The 20374-nt window shown below is 42.6% G+C and overlaps 1 protein-coding gene across 3 annotated transcripts in view; it reads left to right on the top strand.

The window, feature by feature from the left end:
- Positions 1 to 18601: 18601 nt before the first annotated feature.
- The window catches only part of ABCC4 (ATP binding cassette subfamily C member 4), a 214081-nt gene continuing 212308 nt past the window's right edge, over positions 18602 to 20374 (top strand). For all 3 annotated transcript variants that reach the window (XM_036456293.2, XM_036456292.2, XM_045588736.1), the window contains exon 1: positions 18602 to 18826. In XM_036456293.2, coding sequence (XP_036312186.1) covers positions 18753 to 18826 — 74 coding nt within the window. In that variant the 5' untranslated portion in view covers positions 18602 to 18752. The remainder of the gene's footprint in view (positions 18827 to 20374) is intronic.

Genomic DNA, 20374 nt, shown 5'->3' with positions numbered 1-20374 from the left:
TGGGCGATGTCCACTCTACATTTTAGTTGTATTCCATTGAAATTGTTGTGTGCTGCTGCGGTTAGATGGCTACCCGAGCAGCCATCTTGGATCTTCCCAATCTTTTTTAAAAAAAATATATTTTATTGATTTTTTACAGAGAGGAAGGGAGAGGGAGAGAGAGTTAGAAACATCCATGAGAGAGAAACATCAGCTGCCTCCTGCACACTCCCTACTGGGGATGTGCCCGCAACCAAGGTACATGCCCTTGACCGGAATCGAACCCGGGACCTTTCAGTTCGCAGACCGACGCTCTGTCCATTGAGTCAAACCAGTTTCTGCATCCTCTTTTAAATGACTTGAACTCAAGTCAGTTCTTGAATGAGAATGGACCTATTGCATTCCAAGATTGACTCCCAGCCAAAACTGGTTTGGCTCAGTGGTAGAGCGTTGGTATGCGGACTGAAAGGACCAAGGTTCAGTTCTGGTCAAGGGCATATACATTGGTTGCGGGCACATCCCCGGTAGGGGGTGTGCTAGAGGCAGCTGGTCGTCTCTCTCATAGGCCTGCGGACTGAAAGGACCCAGGTTCGATTCCAGTCAAGGGCATGTACCTTGGTTGCGGGCCCATCCCCAGTAGGGGGTGTGCAAGAGGCAGCTGATCGATAACTCTCTCTCATCAATGTTTCTAACTCTCTATCTCTCTCCCTTCCTCTCTGTAAAAAACCATTAAAATATATATTTAAAAAAAACAAAAACAAAAACAAAGTGAAAAACCACCATTCTGCAGAGCATTGTCTCAATTCATAGAGATTCTGCTTCTCAGAAAGTGTGGACAGTTTGGCTCAAATAAACTCACAAAAATTCTTTACAGGTTTGAATGTTCCAGGAAGAAGGGGTGGGGGGAGGGAAAGTGTGGGTCTGGTTTGACTCTAGAACATTCCAGATCCAGCCCTTCAGAGCTGGCAGTATTGTGGAAAGTGGTTGGAGAGGGAAGATAGTTCATGGCTAAGGTTTTTACACTGTACAATGGCTCTGTCCATCTCTGGACAGAGAATCAAGCAGAGAATCAAGCCTCCTCCTCATTCTAAGGGAAGAGCCTGTTTGAGGGTATTCAGGACACTAATTCCTTAGAGTCAAAATCTGTAACTTTCTACTATTCATGTAGGTTTGTTAGCACCAGCTTCTCGTAGCCAGAGAACTGCTGGGCCTGCCCAAGCTGGAATAGAGGTCACAGCAGGAATTGGCCTTCCTCCTCGTGACCTCAACCTTGAGCTGTACTGGGGAATTCCTGATGCAGGAAAGGCAGGGGCCCAGGTAAAGGAGAGCATATCGCCCCCTCCCCTCCCCCCCATACAGCACTCTGGATGTGACTGGGCACATTACATTAAGTCATATACAACTCCTGCTCATTAAACATTTACATGGACAGTATGTAAAACAGCTTAGGCCCTGCAACTTAAGAAACAGAGGGAGGCCCTCGCCTGTTTGGCTCAGTGGATAGAGCTTTGAACTGCGGACTTAGGGGTCCCGGGTTCGATTCCGGTCAAGGGCACATGCCTGAGTTGTGGACTCAATCAATAGTGGGTGGTGTGCAGGAGGCAGCTGATCAATGTTTCTCATCATTGATGTTTCTATCTCTCTCTCCCTCTCCTTCCTCTCTGAAATAAACGAAAATATATTTAAAAAAAGAAAAATAGAGAGAGGCTCTGACCAGTGTAGCTCAGTGGTTGGGCTTCATTCCGTGTACAGAAAGGTTGCTGGTTTGATGCCAAGTGGGTTGTTTAGAAGGTGATCCCAAGAAATATAGGTGATAGAATGGGAAAGTGAGACAGGAGAGGAATGAAGCCAGTAAAGGATACTTTATCAAACATGTTCCCAGTATGGACTTGGAGCATAATTCTGTTTGATTTTATATATATATATATATATATATATATATATATATATATATATATATATATATAAAATATATTTTATTGATTTTTCACAGAGAGAAAGGGAGAGGGATAGAGAGCTAGAAACATCAAGGAGAGAGAAACTGCCTCCTGCACACCCCCCACCGGGGATGTGCCAGCAACCAATGTACATGCCCTTGACCGGCATCAAACCTGGGACCTTTCAGTCCGCAGACCAATGCTCTCCCACTGAGCCAAACCGGTTTCAGCTATATTTTTTTAATTGAATTCAGAGAGAAAAGGAGAGGGAGGAGCGATAGAAACATCAATGATGAGAATCATTGATTGGCTGCCTCCTGCATGCCCACCACTGGGGATTGAGCTTGAAACCTGGGCATGTGCTCTGGGAATCAAACTGTGACTTCCTGGTTCATAGGTCAATGTTCAACCACTGAGCAACACTAGCTGTGCTTGCTGGGGAAATTTAGGTGACAGTGTGGAACACAAACCTCACCCATATGTTACCTGAGGAGCGAGTGAGTTTGCGGTATTTATACACCAGTTCCTGTCAGTCTATTGACTTAAGGCTGCTGGGGAGGAGGTAGAGGGAAACGTTAATTTCCTGGCACTTCTGGCCTGTCTTGTACTTGGTCAGAGCTGGCTCTGGTGCAGAGAAAGCCCTCAGGCAGAGTTGTAGGAAGTCAGGCTAGTAGTGAAAAGGTAAGGCCCAGAGCTATGGGCAAACACTGACAACATCTGTAATACCCATGTTATTAAAAATTGGCTATGCCCTAGCTGGTTTGGTTCAGTGGATAGAGCACCGGCCTGCGGACTGAGGGTTTCCAGTTAGATTTCAGTAAAAACACATGCCTGGGTTGCAAGCTCGATACCCAGTAGGGGGCATGCAGGAGGCAGCCAATCAATGATTCTTATTATTGATGTTTCTATCTCCCTCTCCCTCTCTGAAATAAATAAAAATATTTTTTAATTGGCTATACCAAAAAAAAAAAAAAATTAGCTGAACACGCATAGTACGCATGTGCAGAAAGCAGATAATTTCCTGTTAGACAAGCCATCTGTGAAAGGACATTCTGTTTTTGTGTGTGTGTATGTGGTTTTGTTTGTTTGTTTGTTTGTTTGTTTTGTCTTGAGTAAATGTTGCTATTTTGTGATAGGTGAAGAGATATCTTGTCAGTAATCTCCATGTATAAACCCAAGTGGTCTCATTTCAGTAGCATTGTCAGTGTTCTTGAACCAAAAAATTACCCATTTTCTGAAGCCTTCAATGTCATCTCCAGATTCATTTTTCTTAGCATCTCCAAAAAGTTTGAAGTTTCCTCTCCTCCCAGTGACTTCCCTAGCTGGCCACTTTGCAAAGGAGAATCTTGCCTACCAATGTGAATTACACTCCAAGGAGGTCAGTGTAATGTACAATCAAGTGTTTATCAGACTGACATAGCCCCACATTGGCTAATTCAGTTCTCAAAGACCACATGTCTTGGCATTAATACCAATGCTGGTGGGTTAGACACCAAGAGGACTGATTAAATTCTTCATTGATTTTGCATATGTAGACATTTTCATGTTCTTATCTTCTCAGGATAGGATTTCTTTCCTTTCCTTTTGTTTTCTTCCTTTCTTCTTAATTAATTAATTAATTAATTTGAGCTAATCCTCACCTGAGGATATTTATGTATATATATATTTTTAGGATATTTATATTTTTCATATATATATATATATATATATATATATATATATATATATATATATATTTAGAGAGAGAGAGTAGAAAGGAGAGGGAGAGACAGAGAGAGAAAAACATGGATGTGAGAGAGACACATCGATTGGTGTCTCTCCCAACCTGAAACCTTTTAGTCTTCAGGCTGACACTCTAATCACTGAACAACCAGCCTGGGCCCTTTCGTTTTTTGTTGTAACTAACTTTTATACTGCTTTATACTGTATTTAAAAAAAAAATGTCTATGGTGTGGATGAATGCCTTCTCAAGGACTATACTTGTGGAATTATATCTTTTCCTGTTCCTCCTCACAGCAAAATTTCTTTTTTTTTATTTAAAAAATATATTTTATTGACTTTTTTACAGAGAGGAAGAGAGAGGGATAGAGAGTTAGAAACATCGATGAGAGAGAATCATCAATCAACTGCCTCTCACACACCCCCCACTGGGGATGTGCCCGCAAACAAGGTACATGCCGTTGACCTAAATCGAACCCGGGTCCCTTCTGTCTGCAGGCCGATGCTTTATCCACTGAGCCAAACCAATTTCGGTCACAGCAAAATTTCTTAAAAGAGTTGTGTACATCAAGCATGTCAAACTCTTGGCCCGAGGGGCCGCATACAGCCCACAACGAATATTTTTGCAGCCCAGTCAATATAATGGTGTGTAAGAAAGGTTTCAATAAAAAATTTGGATCTTAATTTTTACAATGTCCTGTTATACATAATTATGAATAACGAACTACAACGTTCACTAATGACTAATTACTATAATTGTTGCATTCATTGCAGGTGGACCATTTCTCTCCACTAATACTTGCAGCAAATATTTTAGCAGTCGATTGCCACATCATAATTAGTCTTGTACTGACTTGTTTGGTGTGCACAACAGGAAATATTTTGCTTTCAGAGAACAGGGAAAATAGGTTTATTTGCATTAAGTTTATTTGTGCAGTTATTCAGTGTCTGGTAAGTTAATGTTCAAGAAAAAATATTAATTTTTATTAAAATGTTCTATTTTATGCTAATGATTACTCATTTATTTCAGCCCTTTGTATTCAGCATGTCTCTATCTAAATAAACCTACATTTCTATAAAAAGTGAAGCTTTTTTTTTTTGCAGCCCACATAAACTTCAATCTTGTTTATTTAGTTCGTGTTAGACTTTGAGTTTGACATGTTTGGTGTACATCACTGCACACCCTCACATACTTTTCTCTCCTCAACAAATTTTCATAGGGTTTCTATCTCCCTTTCTTTAAAATACTGCTTTAATTCATAAAAAATCTCACCTTTCCAAGTCCAATTATTACTCTTCAGTCTTCAACTTACTAACCTCTCAGAAACATAGCCTCTAGCATTTTCTTCCAGAAACACTCTCTTCACTTCTGTGAATCCATATTTTCTCCCCCACGCACACCTCTCATGTTTGTTTTTATACATTTATTTCTTTAATGAAATATAGGAAAATGTCAATACTATAATTGGGATACATGTAAATTTTAAAAAGAAAAATTTAGCCAAAACCGATTTGGCTCAATGGATAGAACATCGGTCTGCAGCCTGAAGGGTCCCAGGTTCGATTCTGGTCAAGGGCATGTACCTTGGTTGTGGGCACATCCCCAGTGGGGGGTGTGCAGGAGGCAGCTGATAGATGTTTCTCTCTCATCGATGTTTCTAGCTCTCTATCCCTCTCCCTTCCTCTCTGTAAAAAATCAATAAAATATATTTAAAAAAAAAGTTTTTTAAGGAAAATTTGGAGGTATTTTTCACATTTTCAAAATGTTTCACATTAAAAGAAGAGAGAAAATTTACTTACCATTTGGGAACACGTACAGGCCATTCGTGAACCAAAGCATATTATGATAACATTCACTTTGGACAATCTTAATCTCACAGAAGACAACTGAGACCGAGAGGGATCTAAGTTGACAAAATTACACATATAAACTCACAATTTTCATTCTTATCAGAGATCCTCAGATCCTTACTTAAGCCTATTCAATCTTACTTAATAAGCCTTTTTAAGAGCAGTAAGAAATAAAATATTAGAAAAAGGAAGAGGAAAAAAAATGTATGAAAAACAGGCCCTGGTCAGGTAGCTACGGTGCTTAGAGCATTGTCCTGATATGCCAAGATTATACATTTGATCCCCGGTCAGGGCACATACAAGAATCAACCAATGAATGCATAAATAAATGGAACAACAAATCTCTCTCTCTGTATCTTTCTCTCCCTCTCTACCAAATAAATAAATAAATTCTATAAAAAATATATAAACAGTATTTCATAGATATTTTCTTTTTCTTTTTTGAGGGGAAGGAACAGAGATTGCCCATATGCCCTCTGCCCTGACATGTGCATAGCTTCCTTCATTGTCAACATCCTGCACCGGAGTGAGATATTTATTACAACTGATGAACTTACATTAACACATCATACTTACCCAAAGTCCATAGTTTACATTAGGGTCCACTTTTTTTTTTTTTTTCAAATCATCACCTGAATATATTTTTCCATTGATTTTTAGAGAGAGTGAAAGAGAGAGGGAAAGACAGAAACAATGAGCGCCAACCAAGGACCAGCCAGGAAGGAGCCTGAAACCAAGGTAAGTGCCCTTAACTATATAGAATCGAATCAGAGACCCTTTCATCCATAGGCCAAAGCTCTATCCACTGAGCCAAACTGGCTTGGGCAGGTCCACTTTTGATGTTGTGCATGCTATGGGTTCGGACAAATGAATAATAATAATTCCATCATTATGATATCATACAAGGTATTTTCATTGTCCTGAAACTCTGTACTCCACCTATTCATTCACCCCCCACCTGTACCTTCTGACAACCACTAATCTTTTTACTGTCTCCATAGTTTTGCTTTTTTGAGAATGTCATATATTTAGAATCATAAAGTATGTAGCCTTTTCAGATTGGCTTCTTGCACTTAATAATATGCATTTAAGTTTCCTCCGTGTCATTTCATGGCTTGGTAGCTCTTAAATTGTAGTGCTGAATAATATTCCATTGCCTGAATGTACCAGTTTATTTACCCAAATTCCTACTGAAAGATGTCTTGGATGCTTTCAAGTTTTGGCAATTATGAATAAAGCTGCTATAAGTATTTCATTGATTTTTTTTAAAAAAAAGTATTTTCCTTCAGAATTAAAATAGAATCAACTAGCTCACTTCCAATATGTATTCAAACCAGAGTGAAGAGGTACATCTTGTGGTCTACTTCATGCTCTCTTCATCTTTGCTTTAATTGCATTATTGCTAATATTAGCATATTAATAATCCTTATCTTTCATTTTATTTATTTTAAGCAATGTAGGAAAATGTAATAAAATACTCAAATGGATCTACAAACAAGTGTCAATATAGTTCATAAATGGTTGTTTTATAAAAACTGAAAGGTTGCCAAAACCGGTTTGGCTCAGTGGATAGAGCATCAGCCTGCGGGGTGTGCAGGAGGCAGCTGGTCGATGTTTCTCTCTCATCGATGTTTCTACTGTAGCTTTCTATCCCTCTCTCTTTTTCTCTATAAAAAAAATCAATAAAACATATTTAAAAACTGACAGGTTGACTGGTAGGCAGAGATGGCTTGATTTTCAGTTGCCAGATGAAAGTCTAAACTTGAAACAAGAAAAGTGGTTTGAGGATAGCAGAGTAAAGGCTGAGGTCCACAGAGCACAGACACAAAATAGGGCAAACAGTTGTTTGAATGGAAAATAATACAATAATTAAAAAATAATAATACAAAAATAAATTCTGTTTTATTTTATTATATTTTTTATTAAATTATCAATATTATCTGTGTACATATTTTACCATTGCCCCCCCCCCATACATATCCATCCTCCCCAGAGTTTTATGTCCGTTGGTTGTACTTATATGCATGTAAACAAGTCCTTTGGTTGATCTCTTATCTCCCCCAGATCTCCCTCCCCTCCCCACTGTAATTTGACAGTCTGCTTGTTGCTTTACTGTCTCTATATCTATCTTTTGGTTCATCAGATTATAGTGTTCTTAATTATCCATAAATGAGTGAGGTCATGTGATGTTTCTCTTTCATTGACTGGCTTATTTCACTCAGCATGATGTTCTCCAATTCCATCCAGATTGCTGCAAATGATGAGAATTCTTTCTTTTTTATGGCAGCATAGTATTCCATTGTGTAGATATACCATAGTTTTTGGATCCAATCATCTGCTGACCGGTACCTAGGCTGTTTCCATATCCTAGCTATTGTAGACTGTGCTGCTATGAACATAGGGGTGCACATATCTTTTCTGATTGGTGTTACTAGTTTCTTGGGATATAATCCTAGGAGTGGGATTGCTGGGTCAAATGGGAGTTCCATTTTCAGTTTTTTGAGGAAACTCCAAACTGTTCTCCATAGTGGTTGCACCAGTCTGAATTCCCACCAGCAGTGCATGAGGGTTCCTTTTTCTCCGCAACCTCGCCAACACTTGTCATTTATTGATTTCTTAATGTTGGCCATTCTGACAGGTGTGAGATGGTACCGCATTGTTGTTTTGATTTGCATCTCTCAGATAATTAGTGACTTTGAGCATGTTTTCATGTGCCTCTTGGCCTTCCTTCTGTCTTCTTTTGAAAATATTCTATTTAGGTCCATTGCCCATTTTTTAATTGGATCATTCATTTTTCTTTTATTTAGTTGTAGTATAAGCTGTCTATAGATGTTGGAGATTAAACCTTTATCAGTGATAACATTTGCAAATATGTTCTCCCACACAGTGGGCTTTCTTGTTGTTTTGTTGATATTTTCCTTTACTGTAAAAATTCTGTTTTTTGCTTATTCATATATAACTGATGCCCACCCTGTATGTACTAGACATAGCCTGCCTGGTTGTTTTTAAAAATGAAAAAGTGCACACATATACACACCAGTTGGTGAAAAGTGTAGAAACTTGGTTTTCAGAATTTGTCCTAAATTTAGAGAGACATTGAAATTGGGTCTCAGAAGTACTGGTGGCCCAGAAAGAAGCTCACTATAGACTAATTCATATGCCTTTCAGCATAACCACTATTGCTTGTCTTATTTTTTATTCTTATAAGTATATTTCCAGTAGGACATGATCTCACTCATCTAGGGGAAATGATGAACAACATAGACTGATGAACAAGAACAGACCCAGAGATAAGGAGTCATGGGTCAGACTGTTGGACCTCAAAGGGAGAGTGGGGATAAAAGGGAGAGATCAACCAAAGGACTTATGTGCACACATATGAGCCTAACCAGTGGTCAAGGACAATAGCGGGGTTGGGGCATGAATGGGGGTGGGGGTGGGGGATTGGAATGGGGGTGGGGGTGGGAGATTGGAATGGGGGGTTGAGGACAAATATGTGATACCTTAATCAATAAAGAAATTAATTTTAAAAAAAGAGAGAGAGAGAGTGGTGTCTCTCACTGGATACTAGCAGACTGTAACTAATTCTGAGCTTTGCATAGATACTTGAATGGGGGTAAATGCATCCTAGCACATTTGAAGAGGTGAAACATTGTGCTTTCTGACCTAAACTACCAGCTTTGGCTTGAGGGCAGCTGCACTTTCCCATTTGCTTCTTATATAAAACAATCACCTTATCTTGGTTCCTCCATTTGTTTCTTATATAAAACAATTGCCTTATCTTGGTTCCTCCCTCTTACTACTGTGGTCAGTAGTAAGCCTGGTCACCAGCGAAACCCAATGCAGGCAATAAAAAACAATATCCTTAATTACCAGAGCTGAGGCAGAGCCAAATGTCAGGAATCAAGAAAGTACCTACAGTTTAGTCAATAAAAGATTAGCCATCAGTGAAGTAAAAATGAGTCAATATACAAGTCAACTAGCTGGCTGACCCTGCGTCCACATGTGAGGTGATCAACAACATGTGGTTGTCAGGGAAGACAAGTGAAGGAATAGAAATGGCAGGCAGGGTTTACCACTCTCTCGGCTGGAATACCTCATAATTTCTTTGTTGCTTTTATCACTGCACTCCCAAGAAAGGACTTTTGTAAGTTTTGCTTCCATCCTAGCTACTGTCCAAGCTTGCCATACATTTCAACTTCTCCTCTTGTACAACTGCCCCTTCTTTGATGAGATCTTTCTTACTTTATGTAGATTTTTCTGACCTATCTCATATCCCTTCTTTGTAAAAAACATCTTTTACATTTCTTGTAAAGAAATATATATATATATATATATATATATATATATATATATATATATATATATATATATTGCCAGTGACTGTAACCACCAGAAAGACTGGTGACTATGACAAACCAGCCCGATGGTGGGGGAGGGGGTGGTGGTGGACCCGAATGGCCAACCTCCCATGGCCCTCCCCACAGCTGCCATGACCCTGATCAGCCTCTCTCACCATAATCAGACTGCAGCCCCTTCCCCTAGCCAGCCCTGCCCCTAATTGCTTTCCCCATCCCAATAGGGAATGGGGCTGGCTGGCCAACTTCCTGTGTCCAGTCTACTATTGATTCCAGTGCTTTGAAGGGAATGATGTTCCAAAAGTATGTTTAAAAAGGATTCATGATTTATTTAATCATTTTGCTATTGTTGAACTGTTGTTTCTAAATTCTATTATAATAAGAACTACTCTGCTAAACATATCTTACATAATATTATCTATGATGACATTTTCTCTTGATAATCTTGTAAGTGGAATTTCTACAAGTAAAATTATTGCATAGAAAAGGATGAACATTTTTTGTTGTTGTTAATCCTCACCCTAGGATATTTTTCTATTAATTTTTTATTGATTTCAGAGAGGAGTGAAAAGGGGAGATAGAAACATCAATGATTAGAGAGAATCATTGATCAGCTGCCTCCTGCATGCCCCCACCAGGTAATGAGATTGAAAAATGTATATAAGCCCTGATTGGGAATTGAGACCTCTTGGTTCTCAGGTTGACTCAACCACTGAGCCACATGGGTCGGGCTCATTTGCTTTCTTGAGCAGGAGAGAAATTAGTGGTGTTAGTGTTTATCCCTTGGTTACAGAAGTGTTGTCCACAGAAATATAAAGTGAGTCATACGTGCAATTTTAAATTTTGTAATAGCCATGTCAAAAAGTAAAAAGGAACAAGTGAAATTGGAATTAATTAAGATATTTTTAAACCAAATACTATCATTTCAACATGAAATAAATGTAAAACAATCATTCATGAGACATTTAAAAATTTTGTTTTATGGTGTTTGAAATCCATTGTGAATGTTACATTTACAGCATATCTCAATTCGGACTATGTGTAATTCAAGTCCTCAAAACCCTCAAGCAGATAGTCTTACTGAATTGGAAAACCCATTGTTTACAGAACGTTAGGGCTTTTATGGGTGCAAGGCAATGAATATTGCACTTACATGGCTACTGTTTTTCCATAACTGGAAGAATGTTTCTGATAGGATCTTAGTTTGGGTTTGCACAGTAGCAAAGCCTGAGACAAGGATTTTGGAGGTGATCCCAGGAAAACACTTGTAGGGAGTGGTGGAGTAGGACAGAGAAAAGAAGGAAAGCAATATAGGGTATATTAGCAAGCAAGTTACTGCTTAGGCAACTGGACTCAATTCTGCTGGGTAACACTCGAGAGAGAATTATCTCAACAGACGGGCAAGGGACTGGCACATTGGTTGAGGGTTGATTACAGAGTTTTGGCTTGCCTTGCATAGGGGCCCAATGTACTTCGATAGCCAGGAAAAGGACCTTAAATATAGTTACAGATAAGCAGTAAGCTGCCTTAGACCTGGAGCGTTGCCCAGGGTATATGAACTGGAAAGTGATTATAATAAGAACTACAGCTGGTCACACAATCCAAGTAGAGACATTATTAGCTTCACAAACCCCAGAGACTTAATGCCACCAAGACTGTCCTCTGTACCACGCATCTTGTTCAATTCTGTATCCCTAGCTCCCCCTGGGACAGTTTTTGGCACACAAGGTGTTTAATTAACAGATGTTGACTCTATGACTCTCCTCTGCGTGCCTGCTTTGTTCTTTCAGGCCTCTTCATATACATGATCGCCATGGCTACTAGCAGTTATGGGTCATAGCCTTTTAACTCCCTGGTAAGAGAGGAACGTGATGTTTTCCCTTTCTAGCTCCAGAAAACAAAAACAAAAACAAAAAAACTCAAGGGAGAAAGCCACTTGGCCTGGCCTAGCCATGATCTTATCATCTCTAGGTTGATCCTTTTGGGCACAGGCATGGCATATTATGATTGGCTAGATTTTAGTTGGATGCCCATCCTGAGGTGACAGAGGTGAAAGCTATTCCTAGAAGTGGAGTGACAGAACAATTGTCACCATATTTGGAACTGATGATGCCCGCTGGAGTATGTCTAAATTGTGAATGCCATTTGTTTTAGTATTTGTCTTGGTAGAAAATGCTTGAAGATCAGCACTGTTTTAGCTGAATCATGTAGAGCTGGCACCTGAATTATTAGCCCTTATACATGCTGCATATTAAACACATGATGCCTTGGCCATTTGAGGGAGATGCTGTAGTATTCTAGTAATTTATACTTTGTAAGGGCCCAAGTTTGTATCTTATGCCCCTGAAGTTTATTTGGGAAGGAATTGTCAAATACAACAAGACTGTCTCTCTCCATATATGCTAGTTTAAACAAAATGTATTATTGATTTCAGAGAGAAAGGGAGAGATAGAAACATTAATGATAAGAGAGAATCATGGATCGGCTGCTTCCTACATGCCCCCCTACTGGGGATAGAGTCCGAAACCTGGGCATGTGCCCTGACCGGGTATTGAATTGTGACCCCTGGTTCATAGACTGATGCTCCACCACTGAGTCACTTTGGCCGGGTTAGACATTCTTTAGTCACCCTTACTAGAATCAATGACTGACTTCATTCACTTGGATTCAATGTTCATCCATGTTATAGCATGCATCAGTATTTTATTCCTTTTTGTAGACTGACAAATACTGTTCTTTTGTATGTAAACATCTTAATTATCCAATCATCCAAACATCTTATTTATCCAAAAATAAACATCTTATTTATCCAATCATCTACCAATGGACACTTAGTCCCCACCACTCCCCCACTTTTTAGCTTTTATTAATAGTGCTACTATGACATGTGTAAGTTTTTATGTGAATGTTTTAATTTATCTTGGGTAGATACCTAGGAATGGAATTTCTGGGTTATATGGTAATGTTGCTGCTGTCTTATTTCACATTACTACCAGCAATATATGAGGATTCTAATTTTCCCACATTCTTTCTGATATTCCTTATTGTCTTTTTAGTTATAATATTGAACTATTTGATAGAGCTGAGCCTCAGCTGGCGGACTGAAGGATCCTGGGTTCGATTCTGGTCAAGGGTACATGCCCAGGTTGTGGGCTCAATCCCCAGGAGGAGGCAGCCTGTCAATGATTCTCTCTCATCATTGATGTTTCTATTTCTCTTTCGTTCTCCCTTTCTCTCTGAAATCAATAAAATATATTTTAAAAAATAAAAACTAAGTGCAGACAGAGCTTTGCAAGTTCTGTGCTTGGCCTAGTGGTCATGCACTCAGAAGACATTCACTAAACATTTGTTGAATGAGTGAAAAAAAGCCCTACCCTTTTATTTGTACGTACCTTAGGTTTTAAAAGTGCACTCACAAGTTGTAGGCTCATAATAATCCTAGAGGAAGTAGGAAGAGTAATCTGGGGCAGTCTGACAAGGGAAGTCACTAGACTTCTAACTTTAGTAAGTGATTCACCTTTGAAGTAGAACTGGTAACTGAGCATTTACAGCAAGCATGTCAAACTCAAAGGCTAACACGGGCCAAATAAATAAGGTTTAAGTTTATGTGGGCTGCAGAAAAACAAAAGCTTCAATTTTCATAGAAAGATAGGTTTATTTTGAAAAGTAATGATAGCAATGATAAGCAATGATAGCAATGAAAGCAAGGATAAAATTAATGTTTTCTTCCTGACACTTGCTTCTCTTCTCTGCTACTACCTTGTAATTGCTCACACCATTATATTGGCTGGGCCACAAAAATACTCATTGTGGGCTGCATGTGGCCGGCGGGCTGTGAGGTTGACATGCTTGAGTTACAGGCCTGGAAAATTTAGGGAAGTTCAAAGAGAACTTTAACATCAGACGAAAGTTGATTAGGTTTATAGATTGCATTATCAGAGAAAGAACTAACATATAGAGATAGGTAATTGAATAATCATAGATTTCTTATAATATTCAGTTCTAATTATCTTTCTTTCTGTAATTGAAATCCTCAAACATACATGAAATATCAAGAAAATAGTATAATAGGGGAGTTGGGTGTGGGGGGGTGGTATGAAAAAATGTGAAGAAAATAGCCAAAGAACATATATATATAGCACATGGACACATAGCACAATGTGGTTAGAGCCAGAGAGAGACAGGGGTCGGGCAGGAGGGGGAAGAGGATTGGGTGAAGGGAACAAAGGGAGGGTTGGGGAACATCTGTAATAATCTCAACAATACAAATTTTAAAAAGAATAATACCAACCCCATCACACATCATTTTATTTATTTATTTAAATATATTTTTATTGATTTTTTACAGAGAGGAAGGGAGAGAGAGAGAGAGCTAGAAACGTCGATGAGAAGAAACATCGACCAGCTGCCTCTTGCACACCCCCTACCGGGGATGTGCCTACAACCAAAGTACATGCCCCTGACTGGAATTGAACTTGGGACCCTTTAGTCCGAAGACCGACGCTCTATCACTGAGCCAAACCGGTTTCGGCCCATCACGCATCATTTAAAAATTACTAACAATTTGCCTTATAAAAAATGTTTGAATATAGTCAAGCTTTCTTTAAAAGCCATTTCCCTTTGCAGTTTTATTGAGGTATAACTGACAATTAAAAATTGTATTTATTTAAGTTGTACAACCACATACTTACTTACAGATACATTGTGAAATATTCACAACCAAGCCAGTCAGCATATCCGTCATTTAGCATCTTAACCATTTTTCTTTTTTTTAATGTTGAGGTCACTCAAAATTTACTCCCTTAGCAAATTTCAAATACATACTGTTGTCACTATAGTCACATTGCTGTAAACTACTAGTAGGTCTGTAGAACTTATTCATCTTGAACAACTGAAAGTATTGTATTTTAGCCAAGGCACATGGGTAATTATCATAGAATAATAAAGCAAATCTGTAAACATTGTGAATTTGTATCCTCTGATATTTTATTTAGGGTTGAAGGGAAGAGAAGCTGCTGAGGACACAAAATAACTAGGGACTTATGAATGGGAGTCCAAGATTTTGTTCTTTTAGCCTAATTTCTTTTTTTTTTTTTAATTGTTTAAAGTATTACATTTGTACATGCATATAAGTACAACCAATGGACACAAAACTCTGGGGAGGGAGGGGATGTGGGGGAGGGAGGGAGGGAGGGAGGGGGGCAAAAAAAATCAATAAAATATATTAAAAAAATAAATAAATAAAGTATTACATTTGTCTCCTTTTCCCCTATTTGACACCTCTCCCCCACCCCCCTCCATCCCTGTCTTCCAGGACAAACTCCCAAGGCCCCAGTGTTCCAGTCCATTGGTTATGCTAATATGCATGCATACAAGTCCTTTGGTTGATATTTTACCCCCCTCTCCCACCTGCCTTCTCTCTGAGGTTGGACAGTCTGATCAGTGTTTCTTAGTCTCTGGATCTATTTTTATTCATAAGTTTATGTTGTTCATTATATCCCACATATGAGTGATATCATGTGATATTTATCTTTCTCCGACTGGCTTATTTCGCTTAGCATAATGTTCTCCAGTTCCACCCATGCTGTTGTGAATGGTAAAAGTTCCTTTTTTTTTTTTTTTTTTATTATAGCAGCATAGTACTCCATTGTGTAGATATACCAGTTTTTTTAATTCACTCATCTGCTGATGGGCACTTGGGCTGTTTCCAAATCTTAGCTATTGTAAATTGTGCTGCTATGAACATAGGGGTGCATCTGTCCTTTCTGATTGGTGTTTCTGGTTTCTTGGGATATATTCCCATAAGTGGGATTACTGGGTTATGAGAGTTCCATTTAAAAAAATTTTGAGGAATCTCCATACTGTTTCCCACAGTGGCTGCACTAGTCTGCATTCCCACTAGCAGTGCTCGAGGATTCCTTTTTCTTTTTTCTTTTTTTTTTTTTTTTTTAAAAATATATATATTTTATTGATTTTTCACAGAGAGGAAGAGAAAGGGATAGAGAATTAGAAACATCGATGAGAGAGAATCATCCATCAGCTGCCTCTTGCACACCCCCTATTGGGGATGTGCCCGCAACCAAGGTACATGCCCTTGACCGGAATCGAACTCGGGTCCTTTCAGTCTGCAGGCCGACGCTCTATCCACTGAGCCAAACCGGTCCGGCTAGGATTCCTTTTTCTTTACATTCTCAGCAGCACATGTTGTTTGTTGACAGTCCAATTTCAACCAGTGGATTCTGGGCACTTTTCAGGCACATTGACTGAGAAATGCTCCCTGTCCAAATTCAAATAACAGTCTTGGAGACAGAAGTATGTCGAAAATGAGACTTTTAATATGTTCTGGAGAGCGGGTGTCCACCTGGTTGTACTGACATAAATGGAGTAGCAATCACAGCTTCTTTATCCAGTCCCTCCTCCAGTTCCTCATTGGCTAAGTACATGGGGTCACCTGTTTCCTCACACATCACCAGGGCTAGGTCTTATTGTCTCACATTGGGCCATTCAAAAAGATTGGGCTTTTTCTAGTTATCTCCACCGCCCCCTGTCTAGTTGAGGGAGGTGCCTCAAGGGTTTTCACCATGATGTTGGCTCTTGTCCACATTGCTTTGTTCTTATATCCTCCTCCCTCCTCCCTCCATTCTGTGTGCCCTGGGGAAATTCAGTAACCGGTTCCATTGAAAGTTGACTATGTGGGAGATGGATCACAGAGGCCTATTTCCTACAAAGATTATTTAATCATTTACTGACTCTAAGACCTTGGACAAGTTAAAACACACACACACACACACACACACACCCTATCTAATAGAGAAAATATGCAAATTGACCATCATGCCATTACAAGATGGCCATGCTCATTCCCTTCAGCCCTGACAGAGTCTCCCAGTCCTTTAAGCCCCACCAGGGCTAGGGATGTGGCAGGCATATGGACCTGTTCTCAGCCCCCCAGATACCCAGGGCTGGCCCGAGGCACAGGCAAGCCTCGGATGGCAGCAGCCCAGCCACCCAGGTCTGGCTGAGGCTTGTGCTGCCAGCTGTGGCAGCAGCAGAGGTGTGATGGGGGTGTCACTTTCCTCTGATCGTTAGGTCACCTCCCACCCCTGAGGACTCCTGGACTGTGAAAGGGGGCAGGCTGGGCTGGGGGACACCCCCCTCCAGTGCATGAATTTTCATGCACCAGGCCTCTAGTTTATATATATTTATTAATTTCAGAGAAGAAGGTTGAAGGAGAGAGAGATAGCAACATCAGTGATGAGAGAGAATCACTGATCAGCTGCCTCCTGCACGTCTCACACTGGAGATACTCGAGATGAGCCTGAAACTTGGGCAGGTGTCCTTGACTGGAATTCAACCCAGGGCCCTTCAGTCCGCAAGTCAGTGTTGTATCCACTGAGCCAAAGTGGCCAGGACAGACCTTGGGCAAGTTTTGTCCCTGAACCTCATCTTTTTTATCTGTAAAGTAGAGATAATATCTTCTTGATTCAGGCATTATCACAGTTAAAAGTGAAGTAAGGCTCTGGTTTGGCTTAGAGTGTCAGCCTGCAGACCGGAGTCCTGGATTTGATTCTGGTAACAACAGCAATGAGGGATTTGTGGTCTCTGCCCAGGAGCATTGATTGTGCCCTGAGAGGGTCAGGGATGGGGGAGAGGAGGAGGAAGGGGGGAGTTATCTTGACATTCCAAAGGTGTGTTATTGTAGATGCAAAAAGACAATAGGCTCAGTTAAGGTCAAAGTTGATCTTTGTCAGGGAAGACACTGGCCTAGGACATGACTACCCACCATACACGGCTTTTTAATGAAAAGAATTTTAATTTCAGACCATTCTTTGTGGTTCCTTTAGGTCTCTGAAGTTGCAAGTCCACCGCATAGACCTTCCCTGAGTTTGTCAGGTTAGCATGTGACCCTATTTTCATTCTCAATGCACTCTCCCCCTCCCCCCCATATTCCTTTCCCAACCTAAGAGGGCAGCAAAAAGCTCACAGAGGTCCTCAGCATAATGTAACACATGAGATGGCGACAGCGTGCTTTCATCTTCCAAATTCGGAGTTCTAATGTTGTTACCTTTGTCTAGGGGCTGCGGCTCTACAAAGCTAACCTGTTGTCCAGATCAAACATTCGCTCCCAGGTTGGAGGGCCTCCCACAGCACCCTGGTTTGATCCCAAAGAGGGCGGCAGGGTTAGAAGGCGGCAGCACAGGGCCCTCTGGCAGCTTTCCGCAGGTCTCCCCAAACCGCAGCCCAGGGGGCGTTTCTGAGCCGCGGAGGCGGGCGGAGCCGGCGCCTCCCTTCCCTACTGAGCCGGTGCCTTAGGTCGGAGCACGAACTCCGTGAAGTTTGCGGCCAGGTGTGAGCACGTGGGCCTCTAGGACCGGGGCACAGGGCCCGTGGCCCCCCTACTATCCCCATCCAACAGCGCCCCGGCCCCAGCGCGTGGACTCTGGCAGAGTCGGTCGGGCCTCCTGCTCCCCTGTGGACCCCGGCTCCCCGCGGCTCCAACTCCCGGCTCCAGGCGGGGGCGTCGGCGCCTGCGCCTGCAGCACCGGCAGCACCGGCGGCAGCAGCAGCAGCAGCAGCACCACCACCACCACCACCAGCACCAGCACCAGCACCAGCACCAGCACCAGCACCAGCAGCGGCAGCAGCACCACCACCACTAGCAGCACCGGCAGCAGCAGCAGGATCGGCGGAGGCTGCGGCGGCGGCCCGGGCGCCGGAGGCGGGGACGGGGCGGGCCGCTGGACTCTCCTCCCGGAAGCGGGCGCTTGTGCGCCTCCAGCCGAGCGGACCGGCAAGCGCGGCGGCCAGAGCTCCAGCATCCCCGCCGCCGGCGCGCCCGGGAGCCGCGGGGACACAGCGCCGCCGCCGGAGCAGCGCCAGCCCGGCCCGCGGCCGCGCGGCCGGCAGCATGTTGCCGGTGTACACGGAGGTGAAGCCCAACCCGCTGCAGAACGCCAACCTCTGCTCGCGCGTGTTCTTCTGGTGAGCGCCCCCTGCCCCCGCCCGCCCGCGCCTGTCACCCCGCCGCCGCCGCGTGGCCCGGCCCGGGGGTGGGGACCCGGGCTGCACCGGGGAGCGCGCTCCGCCGGCCGCGTGCTTCCCGCCGGCACCCCGGCGAGCAGGCCCCGGAGGGGCCCCCGGATTCCGGATGGCGGGGCCGCCGGGTCGCCCTGCCGCGCCGATCGCCTGGGGGGAGAAGGAGGAGGAGGAGGAGGAGAAGGTTACTCCGCGGGAGAACAGACTGGATCTCCCCGATCTCCCCAACCCGCCAGCCTTAGCCGGCTTCCCCCGCGGAGGCTCGGGGTTTTGCACTTTTGAACCAAAGCGACACCCTTTTCTTTCTTTGTAAGCAAGCAGCTTAGGAACAGCCTGCCTGATCTCACTGCAACCAAAGCCACCTTAGTGCCCTGGACCATTGCCATCTCCCCGTAGTGACCCCACCTCTTCCGATATGCCCAGTTCCAACGCCGCCGGCTCCCTCCGTGCCTGGCTCTCACCCTCTCCCTTCATGTGTGTTTCACACGGCGTGGCCTGGTACTCAGTTGTGGCACATGTCGTGTGGGTCAACAACGCTTTATTATTTATTTAAAGAACGGAGACGCTTGGACACGGCTTTACTTTTGCCTGAGACACACATAGCCATGCGACTGGAGTACATAGTCTCCTTGACCGGCCCCTCTCCAATTGCAAATATATCCGCTCCCACCTTTGAGGTCTCCAACGGGGATAAGGTTTTACAGGGATCTCTAGCCTCTAGGGAAGCAATTCAGGGTCTGGATGCAGGTCGTTGGCTCTTCCCGGGAGTCCTATGGTCCTAAAGCCACTGGAAGGTGCTTGAGCTGGGTGGACACACACAGGTGCAAATCTGCCCACAGAGGTGAAGCTCTGAAGTTTTACCTCGAGGAGCTGGCACCAGGAACTAGGTGGGCCTGAATCCTTGGACTTGCATCACACTTGGTTGGTAGTTAGAGCTTTTGTTTCTCGGCCCTAACCCCCTCCTTTGGTCTTTCCCACACGTTCTAAGAGATTCCAAGGGGATCTCCACCTGCACTGGCGTTGATTGAGGTGTAGTCAGCTTGTATGGAACAGACCTCGGCGGTTTGGTGCCCTTCCCTAAATGAAAGGGGAAGAAGGATATGTCTGCTTATTATAAATGATAAAGAAGGAGGCACACATCTTTTTTTTTTTTTTAAATATATTTTATTGATTTTTTACAGAGAGGAAGAGAGATGGATAGGGAGTTAGAAACCTCGATGAGAGAGAGTCATCGATCAGCTGTCTCTTGCACACCCCCTACTGGGGACGTGCCCGCAACCAAGGTACATGCCCTTGTCCGGAATCGAACCTGGGACCTTTCAGTCCACAGGCCGATGCTCTATCCACTGAGCCAAACCGGTTTCGGCGAGGCACACATCTTAACTTCAGGCAGGGCAAGGCACTCTGGAAACACTTCTTATTTGTGGATTTTAGAAAATGTTTGTACATGGAAATGGGAAGGTGAGGATTTCGCTTGAATGACGTCGAGTAGGC

The sequence above is a fragment of the Pipistrellus kuhlii genome, unplaced genomic scaffold, assembly GCF_014108245.1.
Source record: "Pipistrellus kuhlii isolate mPipKuh1 unplaced genomic scaffold, mPipKuh1.p scaffold_m20_p_3, whole genome shotgun sequence".
NCBI classification, from domain to species: Eukaryota; Metazoa; Chordata; class Mammalia; order Chiroptera; family Vespertilionidae; genus Pipistrellus; species Pipistrellus kuhlii.
Note: the sequence above shows the minus strand (reverse complement) of the source record. Positions and strands in the feature narration are given on the sequence as shown.